Genomic DNA, 21,738 nt, shown 5'->3' with positions numbered 1-21,738 from the left:
GAGCTGTGATGACAGACATGTAGTGGAGCTCTCTCCTTGCAGCTTTCTCTGCTGGGCTGGTCTTGAAAGCTGAGCAAATGTGCTCACCTCCCTGGTCTGTACTTTGGAGCAATCTCGCAGTGTCTCTTTACTGCACTTGGGAGTCTTTTCAAAGATTTCCTTTTGTGGAGGGTGGGGGAAGAAAGCTGAGTGTGAGCTTTACCACAAGATGCTGATCCTTAGTTAGGTCTCCTGCTAGCGTGGCTGCTTCTTGAAGTGACTCACTGGTCCTGTGAAATCTGTGACTCACTGTTGTCCTGACTTTGTTACGGCTTGGCCCATCGCTAGCAAGGAGGTGAGAGGTGGCAAGGGTTCCCCAGCTGTATAATTTAGGTGTGTTGAGGCTGACTGCTCCCTTCCACCCACTCCTTGGCCTTGTGCAAGGTGGAGGCTGGTGTGTAAGGGCTGAAGGACCTAAGGATGGAGTCAGGATACCTGAGACAAGCGTGTGTGTCCCCAGCTGAGCAGGGTGAGCAGCCTTGCGAAGGAGAAGACATGAAGGGGAAGGCACCACAACAATAATAACAGAAGACATTGCATGCCAGCATGGAAGGTGATGCACTTTTATTTCTTGAATTGACCCTAGCCAAAGGCTGGGAGATATTCTCAACCTGGGGTGCTGCTCACCCCTTGCTTTCCCCCACAGACCCCAACAAATCCCCAAAAGCTGGGGGGATGCTGTGTCTTCCCACTGGGCCCCCTGCAGCCTTCCAGGAGGGCACTGGAGGCCGTGCCGTGCCCATCCCGCTGCGGCCAGGGCTGCGGCGGTAGCTGCTGGCGAGCAGGGTGTAGAGGAAGGGGTTGATACAGCTGTTGCCGTAGGCCAGGCAGGTGACACTGAAGTTGAGGTAGGCCTGGGTGGTGGGACCAATGCCCAGCCTCTCACCCCGGTACAGCCTGGCCAGCTGCCAGGCCCAGAAGGGGAGAAAGCAGGCCCAGTAGGCCACCACGATGGCAGAGATCCTGGAGAAGAGCTGCCGGGCAGAGGCCCGGCCAGCCAGTGGCAGCCCTGGGCCCCAGGCAGAGGACCAGTATGCCCAGGCCAGGCGGGTGTAGACAATGCCCAGCACCATGCCAGGTGCCAAGATGCTGGTGGTGAAGAGCACCGTCAGGTAGAGCCGGAAGGCTGCTGGTGTCCAGGTGGGAATGCAGATGCGCTTGTGGGGGCCATCTCCCTCCCGCAGCTGGGTCATCACCATCATGGGGGACGTAAGCAGGAGCGAGAGGAGCCAGAGGACCGTGCTGACCAGCTTGCGGTAAGCGTTGCTAGCCTGTCTGGCCTGCAGTGGCCTGGCCACTGCCCAGTACCTCTCCAGGCTCATGGCGGTCAGTAGGAAGATGCTGGCATGCATGGTGAGGAGGTCCAGGCTGAGCAAAAGCCTGCAGCCCACATCCCCAAAGAACCAGTCATGGGCAAAGTAGGTGCAGACCACAAAGGGGATGGTGGAAAGGTACAGGAGGTCAGCCAGGGCAAGGTTGATCACGTAGACTCCCAAGGAGCCCACTGAGTGACCTGCCACCCTGCCGAAGGCCACCGCCACTGTGTAGATGTTCCCTACCATCCCAGTGAGGCACATGACCAGCAGCACTGCACCCAGTGGCCCTGTGATTGAGCTGTCCCCTCCCAGGACACTACTGTCATCGCCCTCACCGCTGCTTTCCTCCAAGAAGCTGCCACCCTTGGGATCCTCTTCAGGCCTTGCACTGATGAAGGAAGAGTTGTAAGACATCTTTGGGTAGGATGAGCAAGGGCAAGTCAGGCTGTCAGAGACCCGGTTCCTTCCCCCTGCCTTAACCCCCTCGCTGTATGGGACACGTCTAGCCTTAACAGGAAAGCAGCTGAGGGAAGGGAAGAATCGCAAGAGTTCATCAGACATAGGGTACTCCAGAGAAGTCTATTCCTCACCTCCAGCCGCCCAGTCCATTTTGCTGATCTTGTCCATCACAAGCTCTGTCCGGTGGTTTCCCTTAACCATCAAAGGGCTGAGAAATGGACACTGTCCTCCCTTTCAAGACCAATAGGTGCAAAATAACCTCTGTCAGCCAGAAGGAAAAGTCTCTGCTCTTCACCAGCTGCTCATTTGTTGCTTCTACAGCATTTGCTGGGCTCATGGAAACCAATAGACTCAGTGGACAAGTGGATTTCTCTTCCTAAGTCTGTGTCCTCTCAACTCAGACAGACTCTGGCGAGGTGGGCTCTGCCCCCCTAAACCAACCCCTGGAGAGCTGCCTTGCCCACTGCACAGAGGAATGTGTCTGACTCACAGCTTCACACTCCAGTGTGAACGCAGTCCCAGTTTATACTGGGCTTTTTAGCCACTAGATGAGGAATCCTGCTGGCACCCTCCTCTTTCTTGCAGACACACTCTTTCTTCTCCCATGTCTTCTGCACCTTCCCCCTGCTCCTTCTTCCTTCTTGTTCTGATATAGATCACAACCAGCCCAGTGGGCAAGTATTAGCTTGGCATGTTTAAAGTGGGCAATAAGGAAGGGCTAATCTTTAGCTAGAAGATGTTTTACACTTGAACAAAAGTTAGATAATAGATAATGTGTATGTAGATAGAACAAAGAGCTTTAGTAGATACAGAAACTAAACAGCAAACTGCTAATGTTTGCAAAGATAAGCAGGAACTAAGTAATTACCCAATAATAAATCAGTTTTGCAGTATTCCATATCAAAGGTGAAAAGTATAATGAATTCTCTGAACTGTTTTGAATAACCCAAACTTTTCTCAGGAATCTTATGTACACACATGACTTTGTATAATAAATATCCAGCTGCTGGTTGAAATGCTGTGCAAGTTAGGAGAAGCAATCCCCCTTGCACCCCAGCGCTGCAATAAACATACCTGCTTTATAACCTTCCATGGGTTGTGAAGTTTGTTTCTGCAATTAAGTTCATTTCCCTTTCTTTTCCCCATTTCCCCTTGCACAGTTGTCCTTGTTTGAGAAAGGAGATAACTGAAAGAAAAGACTCCCTAGGGGGGGAAAAGCATCATGCTGGAGCTTTAGAAGGGAAACAACGGCCAGTCCTGAAAGTGCAATAGGCAGGGAGCTGCCACAGTACTGTCCCTGGCCCTTAGCCAATCCAGGCTGAGAGGGCCTGGCCCCCACTCCCTTCCAAGGACAACAGGTCCCCTTGAGGTGCAGACAAGGAAAGTAACCCCCAATCTGCAAGCAAGCCCACCAGATGGTAGGACATCTCACTTTTTCTATGACCTGGCCTTGTCCCACCCTTACTACCCCAGTCAGCTGCAAGCTCTGAGACATTCAAAGGGCTGCATATTTTAGACCCACTTTTTCTTCCCTCTCCCCAGAGACCATCCTCCTCCTCTAAGCTTTTCCCCCTCCCTTCCCTCGAAGCCCCAGGACCTGCTGCCTCACCCCAGAGCAGGGAGCAGAAGCCCGTTAGGGAGGCACCATCGCCTTCCAGCGGGGCATCCCTGCGTGACACCTATGCCCCACGCTTCTGCGCCCGCATCCGAGCCGCATTCATCTCAGGGAACAGACACGGTGGGACAGAATTTCCAGTGCAAAGACAGATGCACCATTACTAAATGTGCTCTGCTTTTAGCTCACGGGTGTTTTCAGGCCACTCCAGCCACACTCTTTTGCGTCATCAAGTGTATTAGCTTTGTTGTGGCTGAGTCAAACGCCTCCACTCATCTTCAGCAGTGATAACTCAGCAGCAAACAGAAAGAAGCTCCCCATTAGTACTGCCCTTACTGCAGTAGAATCCAAGCACCTTCCCGAGCAATGCACTGCATGTAACAGCAGCAGCTTCACCATGACCATGCCACAGGAGTGGGCATACGGCACGTACGGCTTTGACGGAGCTAACTTCAGAGGCCTGCCTTTGGGTTATCTGTATCAGCTCTTGGTATGTCTGGGTCACGCTCTACTCTTCACAGAGAACCAAATGCGCAGGTTGTTTAGATGGGGCTTGTGCTTTTTTTTTAATGGACTGCCCTGTTTCATGTTACCAGAACTGAAAGGCACTTTGTTTTGGAACACAGGTTTTGCAACGGCCTTTGGTTTTTAGGACAGTCATGCTCCAAACTGGGAGAGATCAGCAAACTGCAGTGAAAATAGTTTTGTGTGGAAAGCTCCATTGTGTCACCACAGCAGGATGAGTGATGCTGCTTCTCATCCAGCAGTCAATGCTCCCAACAGGTTGTGGCAGCCTCAGCACAGAGAGGGGTCCCCAGAGAACCAGAGGGAGACCATGACTTTGCCCATTCGGCTCTGATGGGAAGATTTGCAGTCCACATGCCCCAGGAAATGCAATGAATAGCCATGGCTCTTGCTGTGATTGTCTGTGCTTTTTTCCAAGAAAAGACCTCAAACCTTAGCAGTAGCTCAGTTCATTTAGGAAGTTAAAATAAATTACAATGGGATTTTTTAAATTCATATTTTAGGAGCTAATTAAAATACTGGTTGCCTCATTGATTCCAGTTAGCTACCCGTAACACATGAGATGTCTATTCTCACACTGCCTGCATAAAACTGCAGTCACATCAGAAACTACAGTCATCAGCAGAACTCAGCTAGTCCTTCCAGCATGTGAAACACAGCTCTCCCAGGAGAGCTTTGAGATGATCTTCAAGATATGAATCATGGGTTGATTTAGTGGTTAGGGCTAACTGTTAATAGGACATGAACATACAGACTTCCCTGTTATATGACTGCAAAAAAATTATATGTATATGTGATATAAAACATAAGCATATGTAAGGTATAGGGCAGAATGAAAGTGCCAGGCCTTTGACACACAGAGAATGAGGGAGCAGAGATCCATGTATTACTATCTTCAGACATCAACCTCTAGGCCTTAGTAAAGACAACAGAGAGTCTCAAGTTGGTAACAGACATGCCATAAGCTGCTCTCTGCAGGACCTAACCTCTCTCCATTGGTTTGACAAGCGACTCAAATTTGACAGCTGAACTTCCATGGCATGAATATCCCTCACAGTATCTTTCCTAAGGCAGTATTCCACCTCCCATCACTTTTTGTTAACGTGGGCGCATGCACATACATTATCCACAACACAGGTGTATAACGATACATTGTTTCTGAACAGTGCTCTTAATCTTCTTTGCAGCAATTGGAGGAAGGTCTCCCCACAAATGCAGTCTGAAGAAGCTTTCAAGGCCATACATGGCAAGAGGAAACAAGCCTCACATTGGCTGTTAGATTACATCTTCTAAGTGACCTTTCTCAACTGCAGATCTAACTGATCAAATATCTAGATATTTCACATCCCTGTCACCAACAGAGAAGCCATTCCTCGTAAAGGAACAGGCTCTCCTAGTTCAACAGCTCCTGCAACCTGCTGGGGTGTAACTCCAGCCAGGCAGCTGTTTTCTTGTGTAAGGCAGGTGTCTGCAGTTTCATGCAGGAGCGATGCTAGGTCCCACATCCAACATAGCAAGTGCCAAGTTTTCGAGGCCCGACTGACAAGCAAGGCCTGCCACCATCCAGTCAGATCACAGCAATTTAACAGTGACAGGTTGCACTGAGGGTTCAGACTCACGAAGTCTTGCACTTGAAAGGAAGTAGCTTAATTGGGCCCTCGAAACAAAGTGGACTGTCTATGGGGAAAAAAAGTGCTTCAAAGGGTGCTTCAAGCACACTGTGTTTCTCTGATGTCGATCTCCTCTCCTCTTCTGACAGCCCACTCAACAGGACCAGGTAGAGTCGAGTCATACAAGGGTCCTGCATGGCTTCCTAGGATTTAAACTTGAAGTAGGCTTCAACTGTAGTGAAGGAAAAAGGTGATGCATTAGGGCAATAACCTGAACCAGAGTGGCAGGAGGGAAAGGAAACAGCATCCAGGCACTTACTTGCATATTCCTGTGGTGTCATGGCCTGGCTGATGATGCTAGTGAAGGCTGCGATCCAGTCCAGCTGGTCAGTCTCTGTCTCACAAGTGAAGAGGTATTCCCGGTCAGGGGTGACAATGGTGAGGCCATAGTGCCAAGAGAAGTTGCCCTGTGTCCCCAGGGGCAATCCCTTCTGGACACTATATCCATTCTCTCTGCTGCCCACAAATACCTCACCCTTAGCAAATGCATCCTGCAGATCAGAAGGGAAAGAGAGGGTTTTATGGAATCCCAAAAGAACCGGGGAATAACAGCAGTGCATCTAAGGACCCAAGAGTGGGTGAGGACTAGGGATGTAGCAGCAAAAAGATTTATAGGTGGTCAGGGGATTCAGAAGAGCAGGGAGGATATGCTCAAAGGCAGCAACAGAAAGGAAGTTTCAGGAGATAGAACTCAAGATATTTGAGAGGAACTGCTGCCCTGTCTATCCATGTCATTCCCCATGTCATTCTCCTCCCCCTCGCTGCCTTTACACTGCTCCCCTGCCCGTTCCCTCTGTTTGCAGGCAGCGAAACAAACACAGAAAGCTTGCGATGAACTAAGTGGGATGGAAAGGCGAAGACCTAACGTCTATTCAGAGCAACTGGTGAACTTGCAAGCCTCCCTTACAGCAGAGCAGTCTCTGGTCGCACTTTGACCCTGCCCTCAGCACAGCTGCCAGCAGCTGCCAGAGGTCAGATCTCCCCCTCACCAAAGGGTCCTTGAAGTACATGAGCCTGCGGTGATCCAGCGTGAACCAGCGCTTCTTAAAAGCCTCTCTCTGCTGTGGAAGGAAGAGGTGACATACGTAAGGGAACAGCGCCCTCTGCTGTGAGAAGGGCAAATGGACACCCGAAATCCATTCCAACCCCCTGAGCCAAGCTCCTGCCTTTAACAGCAACCTCCTCCTCGCCCTTTCTGAGCTGAGAGTGCGGATCAGTACGGAGTTTTTAATTCCCAGCTGCGGTCCCCAACTCTTGGACTTCTGCGAAGGACCCCAGAGTTGAGACAGGATAAATCTAGACACTAAATACCTGTAAGGTCACGCACACACAGACACATGCAGAGATCTGTTGTTCTGGGAGAAAGCATGGAATCTGGCTTCATCTACTTTCAAATGTGTCCTTCCCCTTCCTTTTATTCTCCCCTCCCTTGGTGCACACACACTGTTCCCACGGGTGTCTAGAGTCAGAGGGGAATGGGGAAACAGCAGGAGAAAAACATTGAAGTAGGGAAGGTCAGTGGCTCTCTGACAGGTCCCTGTTAGATTTTTTTGCTCCCGCAGCAGCTCACCTTGGGACCAGTTTTCTCCATGTATCCCTCCTTCAGGAAGTTTCTTGTCAGCCGATTTTTAATCTGACAAAAAGACAAGAGTAACATTCACTTACCCACCTTTCTTTGCTATTCATTTTTGCTCCCCACCCTTTTTTCTATTCTCCAAAATTCAGTCGCCTTTTAAATTTGTGTTTGCAGAACTGCCTAGCCAGGAGTCACTTCTGCTCAGGAACAGCAGAAAGCAGTTGTTCTCTGGCCACCACAGGCCCTTTTACACACACTTTCTCATCCCTCTAACTGAACACTGCAATTTCCACTTCTGTACCTGGGGTTCTAATAGTAACTAATGGGCTCTTTTATCACATAATCGAGTACAAATGGGACACTCAGCACGGTGCTCTAGTGCTGCCTTACCTCATTATCACTGGCAATGGGAAATGCTACCTTCAGATAATGAAACTGCACAGAGCGAATAGCATTGAACCAGTCCACTATCTCCTGAGAATGGAAAAGGACACGACAGGAAGCTTAGCCAGAGCAACAGTTAGCCATCTAAATTCACCCAGCTGCACCCAATCCTATGTTAACTACAAACACGGCCAGCTCTCCCTCCCCAGCACCTACAGCATCTCCCTCACACACACACACACAGAGCCAGCCCAGCTGCCCCATTCCCCGCATGCACAAGCAGCACATCTGCACATCTACAGCAGCTCCTCCCACACAAACCAACTCCGCCAGAGCTCCTGCCCTGCTCCCTGAAGCAAAACTCTCTCACAGAGACACAAACACAGAGGCAGAACACCCACCCTGTTACCTACAGCAACTCACACACACACATACACCCCGTCCTACCCATGGCTTCAGACTATTTAATATTAGCAGCCTCTCAAATGACATCAACTGCTTTGCAGTAATTGATGCTAAAACCAGATACCTTTCCACTTTCATGGTAGACAAATATATTCCGGGTCTTGTTGTCTTTGATATAGGTGATCTGCAGGCCATTGGGGTTCCCAATCTTAACTGGCTGGAACATAGCATTGATGACATCTATTTTAACATTGATTTTGGGTTCTTTGGCCTGAAAACAGAATGACATTAATCATGCATGAGCAATTGTAGTGGGAAAGAGACCGGAGCTACTGACTTAGTGGGGTAAGGCAGGATCAGAGGGTCATAAAAGGTATTTAACTGCCCCTTCCCAACAAAACTGTTGTAGCACACACCCCTTTCACTGTGTGGCATGTTCGAGCCCCAACAGTGGCCCAGCCCCTCCAATTTAGGTTTGAGCTGTGCCAACTCTGGAACTGCCAATGAAACACTGAGAATGCAGCATCTAACTTTACAGTTGAGACAGTCTAAAGGCTACCTCACCTCAAAAGGAAAGAACCCACTCCTAGAATCATAGAATAGTTTGGCTTGGAAGGGACCTTTTAAGGTCATCTAGTCCAACGCCCCATAAGCAGGGACATCTTCAACTAGATCAGGGTGCTCAGGACTCCGGCCTTGAATGTTTCCAGGGATGGGCCATCCACCACCTCTCTGGGCAACCTCTTCCGGTGTTTCACCACCCTCCTTGTAAAAAATGTCTTCCTTATATCTAGTCTGAATCTACCCTCTTTTAGTCTAAAAGATTACCCCTTGTCCCTATTGCAACAGACCCTGCTAAACAGTTTGTTCCCATCTTTCTCATAAGCCCCCTTCAGGTACTGAAAGGCTGCAATAAGGTGTCCCCAGAGCCTTCTCTTCTCCAGGCTGAACAACCCCAGCTCTCTCAGCCTTTATTCATAGGAGAGGTGCTCCATCCCTCTGATGATTTCTGTGGCCCTCCTCCGGACCCATGCTAAAAAGTCCACATCTTTTCTGTGCTGAGGGCTCCAGAGCTGGAAGCAGTACTCCAGGTGGGGTCTCATGAGAGTGAAGTAGAGGAGAAGAATCATCTCCCTTGACCTGCTGGACACAATTCTTTGGATGCAGTCCAGGATACAGTTGGCTTTCTGGGCTGCAAGCACACACCACCAGCTCATGTCCAGCTTTTCACTGACCAGTACCCCCAAGTCCTTCTCTGCAGGGCTGCTCTCAATCCATTCATCCCCCAGCCAGTACTGATATAAGGGGTTGCCCCAACCCACGTGCAGGACCTTGCACTTGGCCTTGTTGAACCTCATTAGGTTCACATGGGCCCACTTCTTGAGCTTTTCCAGGTCCCTCTGGATGGCATCTCCTGCTCATCCCTACCCCAGGCCATTCCCTCCCTTGTGACAGTATGTTAGCACTTGCCCATTCATTTCAGGGAGATGAATGAGTGAAAAACCAGCCCTCCTCAAAACAAGCCAAACAGCAGGTTTTTGCTAACTTGGCTCACAGTGGAGTGAGGCTGGTTCCAGGAATGGTACAGGATTCAACAGCCAGGCAAATGGATAGGGGTGAAGTGAAAGATCAGTCCTTTTATCAGCAGTGAGGGAAGAGTGTAGGGAAGCACAAAGGGAGGATGTGGGGAAACATCATCCTGACAGTAGGAAGAGGACCCCTATCCTCAGTGACATGTTCCTGTTATCATCCCTGACCTGGGATGAACAAGGCAACCTCAGAAACATGCGTAGGAGATAGAAACAGCTCTGTGACCCCACTGCCCTGGGTGGAGTACAGACTGAGGTGGGAGTTGACCACCATACTCACATCCTGCTTGGTGAAATACTTTAGACATCCCTCTCTCTCAGACAAGAGGAACTTGCGGGGTAGAAACTGCACGTTGTCTCGACCTCGCTTCCAGAGGATGCCTTCTTTCACCCCTAGGAGCAGAAAGGCCACTTTTAAGAGCATTCCCCCATGAGCACGGTGGGCATCAGAGAGCTGCATGCAGACTGGGGTCCCAGCCATACCTCTGGGACAAAGCACATGATGGACTACTGCTGAGAACAAACACTTGAGAAGGAGATCTCCCACCTCTGGCTTACAACTGAAGATGGTGGTGTTCCGGGGTCTGCAGCCCAGAAAAAGTCACCAAAAGACATTCTCAGATGCTTCCCACCTCCTAGTCTGGCTCCCAGTACTGCCTCTGACAGCGTAAGAGCCACCTCTCCAGTGAATACCAGAGTTCTGGCCCACACAGACCATGGCATGGGACCAGAACTCTTCCTACTTAACTCTACAGGCCCTAGGGCTCCTGCACCTTGTGTCACAGTACTGGCAGTGACATTTCAAAGACGGCTGCCATGGTTGAAGAGGGTGGCATACAGCAGGACAGAAATTCCTTACTGCAGAGGTCTGGCTCTGCCAGGACAGCAAAAGCCTTCAAAAAATGTCAGCTGGTAATACCAGGCTTAGAAGCAAGCCATGGCACTGCCAACCTACGCTGCCCAGTATTTAACCTCCTCTGAGACACTGCTGTGTAAGTACCAGCTGGGTTCTCAGGAGTACTTGCGGAATCTGCAACACTGACACTGTAAGCTTTCTCTTCGCGGTGCTCAAAAGCTTCCAGCAAAGGCAACAGGCAGGATATTTTGATGCTGTGCTCTGCTCTTACCATCAGAATATGGCAGCTGTTTTCCTGGCTCGGTGAACTCTTTGCGTTCATATTTGGCCCGTATCCATTGTTCTCTCAGCACTCTAGGGAGCGAGGTGACAGGTAGCTCAGAAACGAACTAGAGGAACCCAGACCTGCCCCTCCCGCTTTTCTTCTGTACGCAGCAACTTACTGGCAGTCATTGTAGGTTGGCTGGTAATAGTAAATAGGGATGTGAGCTTCATATGTGGCTTTAGTAACAGCATTCCCATGCTTGGCCAGAAACTGCAGAGTTAAGACAGAGAGTTAGTGCCTTCCCTTTGATGCAGACTCATGTTGGACTCACCACAGGGCTAGATGCACATTGAGCTCTAATGGAGCATTCTTTCCCCTCTATTGCAACATCCCAGCAAAGTCTGGCTACAGAAAGGTGGGTCTCAAATGTCTTGTCTGCTCTCAGAAGTGACACTGATTGCACATGAATCAACATAATGCCACAAATGTCACTTCCATGGGGCTAGGTGCATGCACATTCAGTGGATTTGCTCCCATCTCTGGGGAGACCAGAGCTCTGCAATGCTGTCTGGGATGACATTCCAAACCTCTTCGCTCCTCTCCAAAGAGCAGCAAGATACAGATTTTCTTCTTTGGATGTCTGGAAAATTTTTTCAGTCCCCTGAAGATTAATGGGTTGAGGTATATATAATGGGGAGAAATCAAGTTCCTCTAAATGCCATTTTTCTCAAGAGATCACATTACATCTGCAAACTCTTCTCAGAGCATGGAATTGCCCAAGATTTTCCCCTTGGATCGCTGAAACCAAGAGGAGACATTGAGGCTGGATGGTGCTGGCAAGTGGGAAATTAATGATCTGGAGCAACAAAGGCCCTGAGCCTCGGCAAGATACATTGCAAGAGCTCTGCATTTTCCATAAGGTAATAGGACACAGAGACACGTAAGACAAGGGCATCCTCCCTCTCCCAATGCGGTTATGGGGAGTTATCCCCACTTGCATATTCAGAGCATGAGTAGCAAAGGGACAGATTAAATCAGATTGAATCTCCAATTCTGTGAGGCCAAAGGGCTGATTTTCCCAGGACAGTTAGTGTACGGCCTAGACCCAGCCCACCTAACATACCAGCGGGGATAAAGATCTCACCTGCACCTGAGCATCATCCCAGTGGTCCATCTTCAGGGATTTCACCTTGCTGATGCTCGGGATGTTGCGGTGAATCCCTGAACAGCTGAGGCATATAAAGACACCCAGAGTAGAGGATGCCCAGTCAGGATCTGAGGGTATAAAAAAGGGTATGACTGGAAGTGGTAAATTCCCCTGGGAGATATGCCTCAACTGAGAATGTAGTCCAGAGAAACAGAGAGCTGGGTGACCATCTGAATCTGAGCTGATTAATACCCAAGGTACAGATGCCAGTCAGGACAAGGCATAGTTATTAGTCCCTCATTCCCTTTGCTTCAACCACTTCATCTGAATCTCTATTGACCTGAACCCTGAAAAAATCCAGTGTGCTCTATGAACTCCCTTTGTGTAAAGGGTTACCCACCTTGAAAATGAAACCATCTCTGGGAAAAAACTCCAGGAGCTGTTTAGTGGAACATAGCAAACCCCCAACAGTATTTAGCTCAGAAAGTGAAAAGCAGCCTTGAATCCAAAACCTTCTTGGGAGAATTTAAGAAGGCAAAATGGTACTAATTAGCTCAGTCTTAATTTGGCTGGGGTGGTACACCCCATGTGCCCCTTTTGAGAGGAGTATAATGGGTGTTTTTAGCAATGCTTGTAGGACCTCAAACTAGGTACCCTTTCAAGAGGGGAAGTCCTTCAGGAAAAGAAATCTCTGAGGCGCCTGTGGCAGGTTGTCAGTTCAGAGCTGAGTCACAGAGGAGACAATGTCCTCCTGAATCATGCCTTCTTTCTGGAGCAGTTAGAATTTCACCAGTTTTCCTGTCAGGTCCTGACTGGGCATGACCTTGCTTTGTATACAAGATCTGACACAACTACAACCCACAGTATAGCAGCTACACAGCCCCTGCTCATCTGGCACTACCACTTATGTCCCCGTCCTTCCCACCAGCACCGTGGCAGCATCTCCTTCCTCCTCCCTTGCCAACTGACCTCCAGGGAGAGGAAGCGAATATCCAGAGCAATGCTTCTCCTTCCTCTCCACCCCAGACTCCTGTGTAGTCCAGATAGCTGGCACCAAGTAGCTGCTAGAGACCAACCCCAGCTCCCTGCTTCCAACTGTTTCTCCAGCAGCCTTTGAGGACTCACCTGGTTTCCCACAGTCTGCACACAGCGAGTTTTCCGCTCTTCTCCACACCTCCTTCAGGGTCTTCACGCTCCGCTCATTGCCTCCGGCCATCATGCCCGAATGCTATCCCTCCAGGCAGGGCAGGGCCAGGAGGGCAGCTGCCTGCGCCTTCTGCACCCACAAGCCAACCCACTGGGTTGCCCAAGGGAGAAGAAGCCACCAGAGAGACAGAAGTTCTGGCAGATGGAGGGAAAAGGAGACGGCAGGAGAAGCCGTAAGGTTAATGGAAGGAGTGCAGAGGCCTGATGGCACACCTGAGCCGGCTGAGTGCAGGCAGGGGCAGAGGCTGGAGGCTGAAGTGCACCCAGACTGAGTGAGGGTGAGGAGGAGGAGGAGACCTGCCCCATGGGCGTGGAGGGAAGTACAGCAATTAACCACAGAACTGGTTTTTCCGCATTTCTGCTGGTGAAAGGACAGGCCAGGAAAAGAGCGCAAGCAGCAAGTGAGCTGATAAAGGCGAGTCGGCCCTTGATGAGCGGCCACCAGGATGTGTCAGGACTCTGTGTCATGCTCTGTGGGCTGGGGGGTTGGCTCTGGCTGCCCCGGCAGTGCTTCAAGAGCTTCCACCAGTCAGCTGGCCACCACACAAGCGTTTCACCCATTTTTGAGGTGAGGACCGGAGGGCAACAAATGTTCAAGAGTTCAGCCAAAATCACTCAAGCCAGCAGCCAAGAACATGGCAGTCCTGATGCCCCCAACAGCTCGTGCTAGCACCTCTCTCCTTCACTACAGCCACCACAGCTGCACCTCTCTCATCATGCAGACTCAGTGTCAAAAGCCAAGCCCCGTGCCCGCAATTGCCTTCCCTGGCACTAGTGCCACCAACACCAAGCAATGACAATAGCTTGAAATCAGCTCTCAGGCTTTTCTTGAGGAAATGAGGATGTTAAACATCTGGAGGAGATGCAAATGTAAAATACTCAAGAGGACTGGCAAAATGAGTCTCAAGGTGAGAGATCGGGCTAGGCCGTCTACATTGTCCACACAGGCAGCACCTAAGCCTTTTGCTGGCAGGGAGCTGAAGGGGAGCAAGAGCTGGAGGCACCCAAGCCTGAAGAAACCCCCTGTCCACCCCAGTCCCGATGCCGGGGCTGGGAACGCCTGCAAGGTCCGTGACGGTGGCTTCCCTCTGCCACCGCGGACCGGGGGAAGAAAGAGCCAGAGGAGCAGGAGAGGGAACGCACACAGGTCCCACGCACCGGCGGCACAAGAGGACCCGCTGCCGACCCCGCTCTGCGCCGCGCCGCCATGCCTCCGAGCCGCCCCGCAGCGGGTGGCGCCGGGGGACGCCCCGCGCCCCGCCCCGGGGCCGCCCAGCCCGCCGGCGGCTCAGCCGGCGGGGACCCCCGGTGGCACCTCTCGGGGAGGCCAGCCCCGCCCCCTCCGCCCGGCGAGGCGCGGCCGGCACAAGATGGCGGGCGGGGCAGGGCCCGCCCCTGCCGGCCGGGCGGCGGAAGGGGCGGGCAGCGGCGGCGGCGGGGAGCCATGGGCCGCAAGAAGAAGGGGCCGGGGGGCCGCGAGGCGCGGCTGGTGGTCACTTTCGACGAGGAGAGGCGGAGGTGAGGCCGGGCGGGCTCCGGGCGGGAGGAGGCGGCGGTCCCCGGTGAGGGAGTCGCTAAAAGCGGGGGGGGGTTTCCGCGTTGCCGGCGGTAGGGAGTACCTGACCGGCTTCCACAAGCGGAAGGTGGAGCGGAGGAAGGCGGCGCTGGAGGAGATCAAGCGGAAGCTGAAGGAGGAGCAGAGGAAGATGAAGGAGGAGGTACCCCACAAACACCCCCTACCCCGCCGCGGGGGAAGGCTCCCTCCTCCCCCGCCGTGGCGGGCTGGGAGCGGGGCAGGCCGGGGGTCCGGGCCGCGGGGCAGGGGGCGATCTTCGGGCTTCCCTACCCCCGCTGCTGGAGCGGAGGGGCGTGCGGTGACCTGTTTCCGTCCCCCAGCGGCACCAGGAGTACCTGAAGATGCTGAGCGAGAGGGAGGAGGCGCTCGGTACGTGGTGCGGGGCGGCAGCGGGAGGTGGGCGCCCGGGGCCCAGCCCCCTCGTGGGCTGCGGGCAGGAGCTGGGGCAGGGGGCCTGGCACGCCGGGCGCCGTCAGCTCCTCGCTCCTGCCGTGTGCCGCTGGGAAGCGATCCGAGCGGTGACCCCTGCAGCCCTCTGGGCCCTGGTGAGACGGGTCAGCTGGGTGCTACCAAAAGGAACAAGCAGGAGGACATATCTGTGGTGTGACCAGGCCCCGCTCTGCTGGGAGAAGGAGCTTGCCCTTCATGCTTGTAGTGCCGGTGTTCAAGCCCCTCCATGCGTTAACCCTGTGTGCAGAGGCCGGGGTCCCCCCTCAGTATGGCACCACAGGAACAAGCAAGTGTGTCTTGTGAAAAGTTGGGTGCTTTGCAGTGCAAGATTTCTTCTCTCCCCAGATGAGGCTGATGAACTGGAGCACTTGGTGACATCACGGACAGAATCTGTGAACATTGACCACCCAAACCACATTGTGACAGTGACCACCATCAGTGACCTGGACCTCTCAGGGGCACGCCAGCTGGGACTGACCACCCCTGTGGTAAAGCCTCTTGCCTCTCTGATTGTCAGCCATAAACATTCTTGGGGCTGGCTAGGTAGGGCTGGTACTCTCTGAATATGCCCAAAGACTTGCACCTGGCTGGGAGCAGGGATGAAAAGAGAAACTCTTAACTTTCAAATTCTTTCACAACTTACGTTGGGCCTCTAAAGAGGAAGAAATGTCCTATGTGAACAACTCACTCCAAAGGTCCCTGGAATCCTTCACTAGTCCCAACTGACCTTGTGTAAGCGAAAGGTGTCACAGGGCTGAATGGCAAGAATGTAGTATTAAAAGCTGATACAACACAAGCAGCAAGATTTCAGACTTTGCTGCGTGGGCTATTCTCAACCTCTTTCCTGTGTCCTGTCCGGGAAGAATTACTATTAGCGTGAGGAGGGATTCCTCTCTCTGTGATCCTGTGCTTGGACCACAAATAAGGAAACCAGTCAGTTCTGGCTATGCTTGCTTGTATTCTCAAAACACATTGTAATTGAGCTATCACATCGGTTTTGTAGAGGCTTTCAGGTACCAGATGACTTGATCCTTTTGATCTTCGTGACTTCTGGCTGGATTTGAGCTGTTTGGGGAAGTGTCTGTGTTAACCCTTTACATTTGAAAGGTCATCTTCTAATCCGAAAATCCACTTAAAGAGGTTTTGATAGTAACTTTAGAAAAAAACTGAAACCTTCAGTTCATAGTTTATATTTCAATTGCATCGCCATTAAGATTATGCTGAAGTTTTTGGATCTTAGCATGGATTACCGTAGGGTTCTCACTGGTTGTCCCTTTCTGAGGGGCTGCAATAAGAAACTTTGAGATCTGGATGGCAAGGGATATGGAGAATTAAAAATACTTAATCCATGACTAGATGGTTCACAAAACAGGATGAAACCAAGAAGGCAGCAGAAACACTGGAATCACAAAACTGACTGGTTTAATGTGTCTATAGGGATTTTTTCTCTTTTGCTTCCTTCTTAAGAGAGAAAATGATGGATCAGAAGAAAAGAAAGGGGAAGAGGTGGTGAACAAACCTGTAAGAACAATGCCCAAGAAGGCCAGAAACCCCTTCCTGTCTGAAAAGTATGTATAAATTCATTCAGCTCTTTGCTGCTAGGCTCTGCAAGCTGATGAGGAGGATTTTTCCTTCCCAGATCAGCGATGTGGTTGCAGGGGGGGGATGCTGTGCTGCTTGGGTGCCCGTGGGCAGGAGCCAGCAGAGGGCACTGGCAGAGCACAGGCCTACCCTGGGTGCTCCATTCCCATCGCACCGATCCCTGCTGACAGCAGTAGCAAGAGGAGGACGATGAGGTGCAGGGCAGGCTTTGTCCCGAACTGTTTACCTAGTCCTTCTCAGCAGATATTCCAGGGTGCAGAATTTGCCTCTGGGGTTGAAGGTCAAAAGACCCTGAAGCTTAAAGCTTTGGCATTCTCCACATTTTTGAGCAATCAGGATTTATGACTGCTTTGGGAATGCAGATAATTACTTAACTCTGTGGCAGTCGGGCAGCCCACTGCTCAGAAAATTCATTTTGGTTGTTACTGCATATAGATTTGCAGGTTTCCTACCCTGTTAAGATGATGCCTAGCACAGGAAGCATCCTCTGGGGCTTGCTGTGGCTGGTGTTCGTTCCTGCTGGACCACACAGGGCACTCTGCCATTGTGGTGTCACCTTGCTCCTGCACACTTTGGTCCCCAAACATGTCTCTCTTCCTGCCCTGCACAGAATCTCTTCTCTTACTGCCACACTGCATATGCACAGCCGGAAAAAGACAAAAGGAAAGAGATCTCAATGTGGGCAAGGCCCACGCAAGAAAGTCCAGAAATCCAGCACGGGGCGAACCACTAAGACTCAACGACGAAGGCTGACAGGCAAAATGGGCCGCGACCAAGATTAACAGAGAAACTGGTGCTCAGACCAGCAGCTGGGACGGCGCTCCATGTCTGGCCTGCTGCTCTTTGGGGCCTCTTCATTGCGGGCAAGGGCCTTGTTTACTTGGTTCTCTGACCAGCAGTGAGCCCAATACAGGCTTTCTCTTGTCTCCTAAGCACTGGTCAGGGTGACTGGATGCGATCAATTTATTTCTGCAGTGATCTCCAGCTAAGTGGGTGCCAGAGAGTCTAAAAATTTGTGCTGGGGCTCACATTCTCTATTTGGCATAACCCTGCTGCCCTTGGGCCTCCCCTTCCAGAGCTGATACTTGGCTTTATCAAAGGAGAGGCTCTCGGGTGGAGCACAACAGGCACATCCACATCGTCAGGGCAGTTTATGAAATTTGGAAGAGCTCTGCTTCCACTCAGCATCAGTGCCCTGGCATTTCTGCTGTGTAGCAAATCCTTTTTTCTACGGAGACATGGTATCATCTTGTCCTGTGTGTTTCTTCTCTAGTGCCACCCCTGAATGCAGGGGTACTTTTTGTTTGGTACCTGTGCCAGATAAAATTTGGTAATAAATCTTTATGAAGTTTTGTTAAGAAAAGAACATTTGTGACTTATTTGAAGCATAACAGCAAGTGTGCTAATGCCAGTACCAGCTGGAAAGAGGGGAGATGATTCCTGGTGCGTAAAGAATACTGGAATTCACTGGTGCTTGGGAGATGGAATAGCTAGGAGCTATTTATGTGGTAACACAGCCAGCCAGAGCAGGAATGGTTCATTCCATTGTCTGCTGAATATGCTGATCTTAATTACAATAGCTCGGAGGAGTATGACATGCCCTAATGCCCTTGCTGTATGTGTGTGGCCTTCTTTGGGGTGGGAGTGGCAGAGGCTACTGCAGTCATCAGCAGTTTAATTGCCTTTCTTCTTGGGACCTCAGTATATGTATTTTAGCATGGATGCCTTCAGCAGGGGAAGAAAAGAAAAGGTTTGCATAGCTAGGGTTGAGGAATACTGGTAGCAAACCCTTGAGTGAATCCTCTGAGGAGAGTGAGCCTAGGCAGCATGCTAGCCTCTGTCCTGGGGTGTCTGTAGGAGATGATGGCCATTCTGCCTCTGTCAGCCAGGGCTCCTCCCATGCCACATGTGTTTTGGCAAGGAAATGACAAAGGAAGAAAAGGCCTGTGTGACCAAACACCACACGAGAAAACTGGCAGCCCAGCAATGGGCAAGTATGTGGATTCCTTATGCCAGAAATGGGAGGGGAAAGAGTAAACCAGTGCCTGAGGCTTCACAGAGGAACATCAGAGCAATGCTGATGGCCACCAGCTGCTAAAGCTAATGGCACCAGCCTGATGTATCTTGCCATTATTTCTTAGAGCATGCATATACATGTGTGTATACACAGACAAGTTCTTCAGAGTGTGTTGAGGAGGGTATGATCTTGATACTGACAGCAGCTACGCAATTTCTGCTAGAGCATCTTCCTCTGGAGAGAACTGGGTGACACATGTGCTTGTAGCAAGGAATGGGGTCCTTTTGCACCTCCCATTTTCTTCTGAAAAAGGTAAATGGTGGGGAAGTGGACACTGTTATCCCATGTGTCACTGGTGCCTTGTGTTCTTAGATTCTGCTTCCCATCCTGGACTGAGTTCTTAGGCACAAATGCTGAATAACCTCAGTCACATGAAAGTGCAGTGTGTGTGGCTTCCTTGCCTCCAGTATAGTTCTCATACGCTGCCTTAGAGGCCGCTGCAGAAAGCTCATGGGGTTTTGTGCATGACCTTACCCATCTTCCTGGCTCACTTTGGGGTGTTGGGTGTTTAAAAGCTGCAAAAACACAACTTTGAGGCAGGGCCAAAAGCCTGATGTTAGACTGGATCTCATCCAAAGTGCCCAAGAGGTGTGGTGTGTGGAGCACGAAGTGTTTTCTTGTTCTGGTTTGGGAGTCGCATGTTCTAGAGCCATTCTGTGGCTGTTGAGTTTGAGAGGGATGTAGGAGGGAAGGAGGGGGGAGGTCTGTTCGGTGTACCGCACCAAGGGGACTGCAGCTCAAAGCTGGAGGATAGCATGTGATTGCCCTCAGTCTGGGTCATACAGCAGCCTCCCTTTCTCTCCAGGTCATCGTGCCCTGTGGAGTAACCATGGGCAGAAGGTGACTTGCACCTTCCCACCCCAGGAACTTGCTCTGGAGCTGGAATGGCCACTGTAAAGAAAACACAGTCTGCGTGTTTGTGAAATCTGCTGAAGTGTGGAGTGTGAACTATGGGTTGGGTTGCCTTCCACAGCCTGTAGACAGTCTAGCATCTTAGTTGGGACAGCTCTGGATTACCTCATTGTAATCCTGATGGGATTTCCTCAGTAGCCTTCAGTGTGTGTTATTTTGCTGCCAGGTGATTTAGAATGTGTCTTTTAGTTTGATGTTTCCTTGGCCCTAATAACTCCTGAGCCTTTCTCAAGTATCAGCTGCAATCTCCAACAGCCTCTTCCATGCTCCAAAACGTTCCAGTTCCTGCTGGAAGTTGTGTTTTCACATTAAAAAAAAATATATATATATACAGAAAAACTGAGAACAGAACTGTTAAATCCTATACTGTGTTAACCATCAGGATTGTTAGCTGCGCTATTGATTTCATTTGATCAATGAAAGCTTTATTTTGTAATGTAAATTACTGACTCAGGCCTAGCCTGCTGTTTTTGTTACGCACTGGGTGTGCAGTCGGGTTACCCCAGGATATATTGGATCAAGGATATAAGCTCCCATATGCAAGTTAGTGTGTTAAGTGTTTGCCAGACACACCACAGCTCATACAAGACTGGTTTAAATTTTTTTCTTTTTGTTTGCTGCTTCCTCTTGTTTTCAGGATGGGTTTGAGCATTTTTGTGGGGTTTTTTTCTCCCCAGCTGCTCGCAAACAAGTTCCAGCTGCTCGGGAGGAGGCTGCCTCCAAATATAAGGTACCTGCAAAACTCAACATGGTAATGCAGCCACTGTTCTGAAAAGGAAAAGCAGAGACCAGCAGCTCCCTGTCTGCTTCCCCTTCCATAGCCTATGCACAGGCTTTTCATGCCTGGCTTGACATCTAGGCCTCCTCGGGCACCTGTATGTTGCATGCCTGCAACCCTTGCAACCTGAGGGCTTGCACAGAGAGATGGAAGGCTTTGATATGGGCTGCCATGCTGGGGTTTCCTTGCATGATGGCTTTCACTGGCTAGACTGTGATTCCACACATGCACGCACAAAAATATAATTGGGATTACAGAGGATCAAAACCAGACTGGAAGCCAAAAAGGTCAGAGAGTTGGGGAAAAATAGGAGTGTGGCGCAAAGGAGGCATGGTTGCAGCATGCACATGAGCTGTGATAACCAGCACATGGTGTTTATTGCTCTTAAGTAGCATATCAAGCTCAAGGCTGTACCCATTACAGTCCAACTGCTACGTCCAGCAGCGTATTCCAGAAATGAACTGGGTAAAAAAAGTTACTGGGAGAATGACAGGAAGCTTTGGGGACTGATGGAGCTGAGTAACTGGAGTTGTCTGGGAAAGAGGTTTAAAGAGTTGACTGCAAACTGCCTTCAATGGGTAAACAAAAAGTGAAATTAAACTTTTTTGAATGCTCACCAGGACTGGGAAGAGTAGGAAGCTCAACTGTAGCAGGAGCAATGGAGGACAGATGTTAAGCATGTTCCACTAGAACTAGTGAGGCTCAGGCAGGGCTTGTGCTTGGCAGGTAAGTCCGGGTTACACCAACCTCTCTGTGGAGAGCGGTTGGTAGGGATGACCTCATTGGAGCTGTGCTAGGGGCACGGTGACATTTAGTTGTCTCGGTGCTCGTAGATGAATCCACTGCTTTGGCATCTGTTTAGGGTTCAGGTTCGCTAACTCCTGGGGTGATGCCTCCGGGGGAGCACTGGGGCAGCCCCTCGGCATGCGGTGGGGTGGGCCCGGGGGAGATGCAGCCGAGGGGAAGGGCAGGGAAGGGGCCGAGCTATGAGGGCGCAAGGCGGGGGGATGAGCCGCAGCCCGGTGCCCCCTCCCCAGGCCCAGCTCCGGGGGCGCCGGGCCCGGCCTGGCCTGACTGGGTCGATCGCCCGCCCGCTGCCACCTGCACGTGGCGGCCCGCACCCGTGGGCGCCGTAGCTCCGCGCCTCCGCCAGCCACTCAGAGAGCGATATTCAAATCGTTGCTCGGTGGCGGCCAATGAGAGGGGAAGAGGCGGGGCCTCGCTCCCCGCGATTCCCACGGCGAGCTTCATTGAGGGGGGAGCTCGGCGGGCGGCGAGGTGCTGGGAGCCA

The 21,738-nt window shown here is 51.2% G+C and overlaps 3 protein-coding genes across 5 annotated transcripts; 1 reads left to right on the top strand and 2 right to left on the bottom strand.

The window, feature by feature from the left end:
* Positions 1 to 662: 662 nt before the first annotated feature.
* On the bottom strand, positions 663 to 4,244 carry LOC101922695 (urotensin-2 receptor-like). The gene has a single exon (XM_005232913.3). It carries the CDS (start codon positions 1,914 to 1,916, stop codon positions 663 to 665), a length of 1,254 nt encoding a protein of 417 aa, XP_005232970.2. The 5' UTR covers positions 1,917 to 4,244.
* Positions 4,245 to 5,092: 848 nt separating this feature from the next.
* Positions 5,093 to 13,970, bottom strand: LOC101917211 (arf-GAP with dual PH domain-containing protein 1-like). 2 transcript variants are annotated; one of them, XM_027780372.2, is made up of 11 exons: positions 12,972 to 13,970; positions 11,844 to 11,974; positions 10,878 to 10,969; positions 10,706 to 10,788; positions 9,859 to 9,971; positions 8,114 to 8,260; positions 7,591 to 7,674; positions 7,195 to 7,257; positions 6,614 to 6,685; positions 5,884 to 6,115; positions 5,093 to 5,796 (listed from the first exon to the last, which is right to left on the bottom strand). In XM_027780372.2, the coding sequence occupies exons 1-11, from the start codon at positions 13,063 to 13,065 to the stop codon at positions 5,768 to 5,770; spliced, it is 1,140 nt and encodes a 379-aa protein (XP_027636173.2). In that variant the 5' UTR covers positions 13,066 to 13,970; the 3' UTR covers positions 5,093 to 5,767. The 2 variants fall into 2 exon arrangements, with proteins under 2 accessions (XP_027636173.2, XP_055663288.1); XM_055807313.1 differs by lacking the exon at positions 6,614 to 6,685.
* A 108-nt stretch (positions 13,971 to 14,078) lies between these two features.
* Positions 14,079 to 18,032, top strand: NOL12 (nucleolar protein 12). 2 transcript variants are annotated; one of them, XM_055807315.1, is made up of 6 exons: positions 14,497 to 14,570; positions 14,665 to 14,770; positions 14,949 to 14,997; positions 15,424 to 15,566; positions 16,546 to 16,646; positions 17,291 to 18,030. In XM_055807315.1, exons 1-6 carry the CDS (start codon positions 14,497 to 14,499, stop codon positions 17,460 to 17,462), a joined length of 645 nt encoding a protein of 214 aa, XP_055663290.1. In that variant the 3' UTR covers positions 17,463 to 18,030. The 2 variants fall into 2 exon arrangements, with proteins under 2 accessions (XP_055663289.1, XP_055663290.1); XM_055807314.1 differs by lacking the exon at positions 14,949 to 14,997 and having other exon boundaries at positions 14,079 to 14,570; positions 17,291 to 18,032.
* Positions 18,033 to 21,738: the final 3,706 nt, after the last annotated feature.

This window comes from Falco peregrinus, chromosome 6 (assembly GCF_023634155.1).
Source record: "Falco peregrinus isolate bFalPer1 chromosome 6, bFalPer1.pri, whole genome shotgun sequence".
NCBI classification, from domain to species: domain Eukaryota; kingdom Metazoa; phylum Chordata; class Aves; order Falconiformes; family Falconidae; genus Falco; species Falco peregrinus.
Note: the sequence above shows the minus strand (reverse complement) of the source record. Positions and strands in the feature narration are given on the sequence as shown.